Here is an 8,837-nt window from a genome sequence, read left to right on the forward strand (position 1 = left end):
ATTAAGGTATGTTTCATAACCACCAATTTTGAATCGTGCCCTAAACCTGCAAAAGGAATCAAATGAGGTGGTCGAGTGTGTTCGAGGCACCTCCGATGTCAAAGTCATTCGTCAGTTTCAGTAGGAGAACTAGAGAAAAAAGATAAAGAGCTCAGGCTGCGTACTGAATGATCATCCTTCTCTTTTGCTGGCTCCCCCTTATTTAAACTTATGCTCCTCCTACAGGTCTCTGACCCTCCTATCACTATAATGATTTGCTTCTATTTTGGGTAGCGTGACGTCGTATTTAATGTGGCTGCTTTTGTCATCGATAAGGAATTGACCTTCTGTACCGGCCAATCGATGTTGCATTTAATGCGACCAATCTTGTCGGAGCAAGATCCCGACCGACCTTTTCCGCTTTAATGCGATGCATCTGAGAGCATATCATGTTCTCCTCCCATCCTAGATCGGGCTAGGCTCCTTCCTTATTTCCTGGCCCGTCAAGTCAATGGCCTTATGTTTTGATGAAGTGGACCGAGCTTGTCTCGATTGGCACAAAGCCTCCCTTCCACCAAGATTAGTCAATGAGGCCAGGTCAGCTTGTTTACTAGGCCGAAAATAAAGAAATACTTCCTAAGCATCACCCAGTCTAAAAAAAGTTGAGACCATTATGAAATTAAGATTCCGTTTAGATGTTAGGAGTATTTCAAATCATCTATGAATAATAGTAAAATAATTTATAAATAATAAAAAAATAATAATAAATAATTTGTAAATGATAGTAAACTATTAAAATAATTGTATTCCCAAACATATCCTAAAAGATCTAGATCAATATAAACCAAAGTATTAGGGTTTGTAGGCAGTACCCGAGCCTGGGCCCATAAAAAGGTTCGGTCCACTGACAAGCTCCCGGCCTTGGGTATATGGAAATCCAATCAAGGTCAGCTCAACATGCCCTAAAGAAGATGGCCCGAGCAATCGGGAGGACCATATAGAAGAAAGGCCAGATGAGGTGGACAACTAAGAAGGACCAGACTTGAAATTTGCTCCAGGGGACAAATATACAGACAGAATACCAAAAGAATCTTGAAAGCCCAAACAAGCATGAAAGACAGACATCAGTAGTAGTGACAAATAAAAAGTGTAAAAATTATTAAGATCTTTATTTGAGAGATGAGGAACTGACAAGTCCAATGGTCAGCCAATGTTTCTTTCCAATAATGATTGGAGATTGAGACTACTACAATTAGTTTTTCCTCTTGTTTTCCCCTTTTCTTGGAGGGAAAGGCAATTCTACAAGGAACCAATCCCTAGCATGATTTTGAACAATAATAAACTGTTTTGAATACACGAGGGCCACAGCCTCGGGAAATTTACATAACAATATAGGCGAGATCGCACCATGTCTACACTAATATAAAGGTCAGGGGAATACATGTGGTCAGCTCACAAGAACATTGCAATGTTGTCTCTCGAACCTCGGCTTCTTGTCATCGTCGTATGACTGCAAAAATGACAACAAAACCTTCAGTAAAGTTTTTGAAATAAAGCAAAACAGTCTTCAAATTATCAAAAGTGCATTAGTTTATAACCTAAATAAGCATCATATCTGAGAAAAGTAGAGAAATAAATTTACTGGGATTTGAAACTAAATAGGGGATCGGGTAACCAAAACATTCAACTATATAGGCAAGCATGATGTGGGAACTTCCTATAGCTAATCTCCTGCCAGTTTTCTCATATCCAAGCCCTGTTGCAGATAAACAAGTTTTTTCAGCTTTACCTGTGCACTGAGAAAATGAGGAACTCGAACCCTTTTGGACCCGTCAGCTAAACGTTTACATGGTAATACATTTTCCATGGCAGAGAAGTTATTCTTGACCTGCGGACAGATTTGGCAAAAATGCAAGTGTAAGAACAATATGTACCGTAACCATATAATTTAAAACAAGAATTACAAGTTCTACTCCTAATCTATCCACTCAACCTATCTTCTAACCTACAGTTGTCCACTCTCAAAGATAACGTAAAATAGTTTAGGAGATTTTCACTGCAGAGGTTCTTCATGATGTGATGGAACTCTGCCTTGATAAATAACTTATACCTCACTTAAGATGAGTGCAGCACAAAAATGAGAACATCTTCTAAATTAATAAACGCCATTCATTCTGTGGAATAACTGAACTTGCGTCAACAAGAAATCACAATTTTGTGTTATGAGTGTCAATTATGTAAGTTAATGGAAAGTCTGTCATCAGTTTGTTTTTAGTAGAGTGGTCTACTGAATTGGCTTGAAAGCAAAACTATAATTCCTGGTGTTGGATATCTGAGAATATAAAACTAAAAAAGCATGATAGTGCTGCAATTAAGATGATTATGCAAATCCACTAGTTCTATTTCCCTGACTCAGTTTTCTGGAATATAAAACAGAACTTAGAGACAAGATGTAGTAAAAAACTCTTACCTGACTTTCAACGGCTCCAATTAACAACTCTTGACAACCCGATGCATGCACACTTTCTAAATTAGGGCACTGAAGTAACAATCTCTCTGGGCATATGAACGACAATAATCAATTATATGTAGTTTACTGACTCAGAAAAGGACTAATAAATTGCAAGTGTGCACAGAAATCATTATCAAAGAATATGCTTCCAATGGCATACCTGGATGTAAATTCTTGCAAGAGTTCAGATTCAGATCATTCAGTTCTGGGCAGTTTAAATATAGAGCCTGCATTTAAATCTCAAGCTAAGAACCAAAGAGAGGACTACACAAGAAGATATAATTTGATTTTCGGATTGAAAAGCCTTACATCTAAGCCAGAACAACCCCACAAACTGAGTTTTTTCAGCCGGTTGTGCTTGATAATTAGCTTCTGGTGAATAAGGTGTAGTTGGGTGTTTGTAGTGTTCTTTATTTCCCAATCATTGCTTTCATCAGGGACTGGAATTTCAGAATTAGGATCACAAATGGTCATGCCACAATCCATGAGTTCAAGAAGAGGCAACTGAGCTGTGGCAAACTGAATGCCACCTGAAATTACAGTTAATTGGTTTATGAGCAGAAGCCAATGTGAAAACAAATATTACTTAACAGATAACTAAAAAAATAATAATAGTGCATTAGATGGATGGGGAGCCTTAAATGGATAATTACTTGAAGTAACATTAGGACAAAGAGCAAGTAGAAGCCTTGAAAGTGTTTCAGGGAACACATTGCAGATCATTCCAATGCCACTATCACTGATGCTTGATCTGAAATTAGGAAACATAGCGTCAAAAATAAAATCTCACACATCATGAGAAGTGGAGAAGCTATTATCTTTAAGTTTATAGATATTTAACCATCTTTCGCTCAAAACCTACAACTAAATATTTGAAGCCAACTTGAATCAGAACTCAATAGACAATCTACAATGCAAGGACTTGAAAGTTCAGATATTACCCTCATAAAATCTAATTCCATAATAGGATGGTTACTTTAAAACCTAGAATCACAACCTCAAGCATGGGATGCTGCATAACTCAGTTTTACTTCAGTTGGTTTTTTTGCTTATACGTTGCTTCCAGTACAAGGATTTCTCTAATACTAAGACAATAGTTAGCTTATCTTATAAGCAGTTGAATGCTACTGTACATGGGAGCAAAAATGTACCCGCTCAGGTCAAGCAATTCTAAGTCTGGATAGCTTGAAGCAATGGCAGCAACAGATGCATCAGTGATTTCAGATCCAAGAACAAGTGAAAGCATTCGCAACCACCTGAAGAATAAGCAATTGAACCTTCACTGAAATTTTTATTATTATTGTCAAGTGGTCAAAAGAAACTAATAAGAAAAGGCCAAACCTGAGCTCTGCAGCTGTAAGAGCAAGCACAACAGAATGAGAAAGCCGAACTGATGCAATGTGTATGTTTTGCAGCCTTGGGCAATTCCTTCCCACACCATCAACCATCGTAATAAGATCGGTACTATCATTTTGTTGGCAAGAAAATTCAAGGGAAATCTCTTTCAGATTTGGGCAGTTAAAAACCTGATAGAATGTTTGAGAACATACAAAAGAAATAATTTAAACACAGGAGAGAAAGAAAGACCTTGAATTTCAATTGTAGAGAAAATCACACCTAATGTAGTAAAAGGAAAGGATAAAGAATCACCATCTTAGAGAGGGAGAATAGATCTGAAAGCCAAAGAGTTGAAAGACTGGACGAACAAAGAACAAAACCCCCAAGATTAGAACATCCTTCCATCTTAAGACTTTTGAGGCATCGCTTATCCGCAACAAATCTCCCCAATTCATCGCTGCAGTTAAAAGTTCATAGACCAATTAATCAGCCAATTCAAAGAAATTTTTTTCAGCTAAAAGAAAGAGTTCTGTTTACTCGCATTACAGAACACGATATAACTGTCTAAAAGAAAGGGTGAAACAGATCATGTCGTAAAACTCAGTTGGCATCCCAAGGAAAAACAAACAAAACAAACCAATGCATTAAGATTCAGAGCATCCACTTAAATGCTTCAATAAGCACCCTTCTTGTACCAAATATCTTGGTACAATAACAGATCTACATAAATTATACAAACATCAAATCTTAAAGAACTACAGACCGCTGTTTGATTTTTCCATCATGATAAGTTTTGCATTTGTTGCGCAAAACATTTATCTCAAGGACTCTCAACCAATCACATTGTTTCTATCTCACGGAAGCATTTTATCAGCTTAGAAAAAATAAAAATAGAATAAGGAAACAGAAGAATATGAATCATACCCAGAGATCCGATTTATCGCAGCTTCAGATTTCAAGATCTCCATAAACTCGAGATTAGGGCAAGAGAATGCAATGCACGCTAGCATTGTTGCATCTACATCACTGCAAAACCAAAAAATATAACTTTTAGTTAAACCAAAAAAAAAACCATTTCTCCAATTTCGTTCTCTTTCAAATACTTCAATTTTTGAAAACTGCAATGATCACTTTGAAATCATAATATAAATGCTTATAGATCAAACTGTATAATGTCGTTGTTCGAGTTGATTTTTATAGACCAAACACTACGAAATCGTTTCTTGCGTCCAGCTTTATAGATCAAAGTACATTTCATTTTAGCTCATTTTTCTTAACTGATCGATTAAAGTAAGCAAATTCTCGCCTTGTATATGCTTAATGTCCATTTAGAATAATCTGATCCATCCGATAAAACCATAGATCATATGGTTTCTTGTACCGGAGAACCCTAACCTTTCCATTCTTAGAGAGAGTCTCACGAGCCCTGGGCATTTCTGTAACACAGATCCGACCTGAGACCTGGCCGGAACCCTAAGCTTGAGCTCCTCCGCCGCCCTCCATAACCTCCTCGCCGTCTCCCTCCACCCCTTGCACACCCTCGCCGCAGCCAATAGCCCCGCCGGCGGCAACCTCTTCAGTATCTCCCACAAACAACCCGCCGGGAAACCGTCCGACTCCGGATCCGGCAATCTATGTCGGAGGTCCAAGTCCTCCTCGTCCTCTTCCGTCTCGGGCTCCGGGAATCCGCCGCGTACGTCATCGTCGAATGAGAGCGCGCGGCGTAGGTGCGAGTAGGGCTGACGCGGCGGCGGGGGCCGCGTGGGGGATATGGAATACGCGGCGGATGAATCGGTGTGCATTGGGGTGCTGTCGATGGAGACGGTGGGGCTGCCGACATGGCAGGAGTGACCCTTCTTAGGGAGGCCACAGCGGCCACAGTTATAACTTCCACGCTTCTTCAGCCGCTTGGGCTCGGCGGCTATGGTGGCGTCGCAGCATGGAGTGGTCGGACTCCCAGGGGATAATGGTGATTGGTTACGGTGGTGGTTGTGATGCTGCATAGCGACCGCGCGAGATAGAGAGGGAGTGTGTGCGAGTGCGAGATGGCTAAGATATAATTGGGCGCGGCGACTCTGAGAGAGAGAGAGAGAGAGAGGCCCAGAAGGACTGGTCGGGAAAGGCGCGGGAGAACAACGTAGATTTCGCGCGCTAGGTTTTAAATTATTAAAAGGAGTCTAAAGTAGTAAGTACAAAAAGGGCGAGGGTGGACCGGAGGAGCCAATTAATCTGACCTTCTAATTTATTTTATATTATTTAGAATTTCTCCTCAAATATCCTTTTTGATTTGGATTTGAGATTCTAAATAAATAAATTTGTTTTGAATTTGATGCAAATCTATATCTAGATTTGAATTTTAATGTATGATTTAAATATGATATTTAGACTTAGGTTTTTAAAATCTAATTATCTAAACTTATTATAAATATTGTAGGATTTAATACAGAGATGGATAAATATATATGGCTGGTAAATAATTGCTTATTGGGATTCGGGAAAATGTTAAACTTATCTTTGAAATCTAAAATCATTTTAATTCATCATTATAACTTTTTTAAATTTTAACATAAAATATAATAAAAAATTTAACTTTTTTAAATTCTAAAATAATAATAAATAATAATATTCTAACAATATTTTATTATCTCAACTTAACTTAACTAGTTCAACATTCAAACGCATCGTAACTATAAAATTCTTATGAAATGGGTTGGCACTTTATGTGATTGGTTACATATAATATACGTGCATCAGTTTATAAAATCTATATGATAAATCATGTAATAACTCTGTCATTAATAGGGTTTGCGAATTATGAAAAGGTAATTTAATGTGTTTGTATGAATTGAAAGTTGTTCGCTGGTTGGCGTTGAAAATGTAATCAATGGGCCGATGAAATCGTTGGCAATGTTGTTCCTGACAGAAAATAAATTTATGATTTGGTAATCTACTTGGCATTAGAGGTGTAATTAGTCTGATTGATAGCATGTTTGATATTCCTTCGATTAAACTTGAATTGAATTCAATTTGTGAAAAAAAAAGCCCGCCCTAAAAGCATATACCCACTTGATTAGTTAAATAAGACATACTTGATAAAACTTGACTCGACTCGACTCGACTCGGCCATAACTTGTTAAGGCCCACTTATTTATGTCCGAGTCAAATCGTTAGTTCAACTCGATTAAAACTCATTTATATATTGAAAAATATAATATATATACATTCATATATATATATATATGCATTAGCTAATAATATAATCATAACACTTTTATAATTAAATATATAATATGTAACCTAATTACTTATGTCTATATATTGAATATACTTCATAATTATATTTTATAATTTGTACAATAATTAATCAATAAGATTTAATAATAACGACTGTCAAGACTCCCACAAGAGAGACACCTTTCGCCCTTACCTATGGAAGTAAGGCGGTGATCCCAATGGAAATATGAATGCCCACTTATTGAGTCCAACATTTCGACCCAGACCTCAACAAAGGGAGATTAGAGGAAAACCTAGACCTTCTAGAAGAGAGATACAAGAAGTAGCGGTGCAAACGACAAACAACAAGAGAAAGGCAGTGCAATACTTCAACAAACGGGTCAAGCCACGCTCCTTTAAAATAGAGGACCAAGTGTTGAAGCAGACTGGGGTGACGACCCAGTGAAAGGGAAAGTTAGAGCCATGGTGGGAGGGGTCGTATGTGGTAACATCCAGTGGTAGGCTTGGCTTTTACCGCCTCAAGGACGATAGGGGTTGTGAACTCCCCCACTCGTGGAATGTTGAGCACTTTAAGAAGTATTTCACCTAGAAAGCATAATCTTACCTATGAATATATCAAACTTGTTTTGTAAATGAATAAGTATGAACGTTCACTTTGACTCGTCCTTGTTAGAATTGGAAGTAAGGAAGCCGAGCCCCTAGACCCCCAATGAAGAAGTGGCAGGCCATAGCATCTCAAGCTTTGCCCAAATGGCCAGTTGGATCCAAGTCCCTCGACTCGACGACCTTCGTGACCGATAAGCCGAGACCTTAGACTCACCATGAAGAAGTGGTTGGGCCAAAGCATTCCGAGCTCTACCCAAGTGACCAGTCAAACACAAGTCTCTCGACTTGCCGAAATTTGTGAACAATAAACTAAGTCCCTTGACTCGCCACGAAGAAGTGGTCAGGCTAGAGCATCCCGAGCACTGCCTAAGTGGCCAATCGGACACAAGTCCCTTAACTTGTTAAATTTCGTGTTCAACGTTTCATCTCTCAAAATTTACTTCCAATTTCAATTCGGGATCCTCATTCAATTTGTTCCGCATGTTGTCAAACCAAAAGCTCACAATTACCTTTCCGCGCCTTTCATAAGCACTCCACCAAACCGCTTCAACTCATTTACTCAGATGTATGGGGCCCTGTCCCTGTGATGCCCTGTCATGGTTTCCGTTACTATGTTATTTTTTTAGATGATTTTACTCAATTTACCTTGTGGTTTCTATTAATACAAAAGTCTGATGTTCTTTCAGTTTTTATCTAATTCCAAAAACAAGTTGAATTATTACGTAATTCCCAAATTCAATCTATTCAAAAGTGATTGGGGTGGTGAGTATCATGCTCTCCACACATTTCTTAAAAATCAAGGAATGCATCTCATGCCTCCACACCCATCAACAAAATGAAGCCATGGAAAGGAAGCACCGGCACATCGTTGAAACTGGGTTAGCTCTCATAGCTCACGTGTCATTACCTCAAAAAATTTGGTCTGACTCTTTTCATACTGCAGTTCACTTAATAAATCACCTTCCAACCCCTCTCCTTGGTTATTAATCCCCTTTTGAAAAACTTTGGTCAAAATAACCTGATTACAACATGCTCAAAGTTTTTGGAACAACTTGTTGGCCTCATTTAATAATGAAGTTTTCATGCTCTCATGGCTCACGCATCATTACCTCCAAAATTTTGGGCTGACTCTTTTCATACTGCAGTTCACTTAATAAATCGCCTTCCA

At 38.3% G+C, this 8,837-nt stretch overlaps 1 protein-coding gene across 1 annotated transcript; it reads right to left on the reverse strand.

The window, feature by feature from the left end:
- Positions 1-1,127: 1,127 nt before the first annotated feature.
- Positions 1,128-5,960, reverse strand: LOC108984847 (F-box/LRR-repeat protein 17-like). Its single transcript, XM_018956922.2, has 11 exons — positions 5,225-5,960; positions 4,754-4,855; positions 4,142-4,286; positions 3,833-4,017; positions 3,643-3,747; positions 3,145-3,242; positions 2,801-3,021; positions 2,652-2,718; positions 2,450-2,535; positions 1,769-1,867; positions 1,128-1,489 (listed from the first exon to the last, which is right to left on the reverse strand). Exons 1-11 carry the CDS (start codon positions 5,830-5,832, stop codon positions 1,427-1,429), a joined length of 1,779 nt encoding a protein of 592 aa, XP_018812467.1. The 5' UTR covers positions 5,833-5,960; the 3' UTR covers positions 1,128-1,426.
- Positions 5,961-8,837: the final 2,877 nt, after the last annotated feature.

The sequence above is a fragment of the Juglans regia genome, chromosome 10, assembly GCF_001411555.2.
Source record: "Juglans regia cultivar Chandler chromosome 10, Walnut 2.0, whole genome shotgun sequence".
Classification (NCBI taxonomy): domain Eukaryota; kingdom Viridiplantae; phylum Streptophyta; class Magnoliopsida; order Fagales; family Juglandaceae; genus Juglans; species Juglans regia.

What these genes read in the sequence shown, in the direction of transcription:
- LOC108984847 (XM_018956922.2), bottom strand. Translation starts at nt 5,832, where the DNA reads ATGCAGCATCACAACCACCACCGTAACCAATCACCATTATCCCCTGGG. An exon ending in TTGCAAGAATTTACATCCAG is followed by an intron (nt 2,536 to 2,651) that starts GTATGCCATTGG and finishes TCATATGCCCAG; the next exon opens with AGAGATTGTTACTTCAGTGC. An exon ending in TTGGAGCCGTTGAAAGTCAG is followed by an intron (nt 1,868 to 2,449) that starts GTAAGAGTTTTT and finishes ATCTGTCCGCAG; the next exon opens with GTCAAGAATAACTTCTCTGC.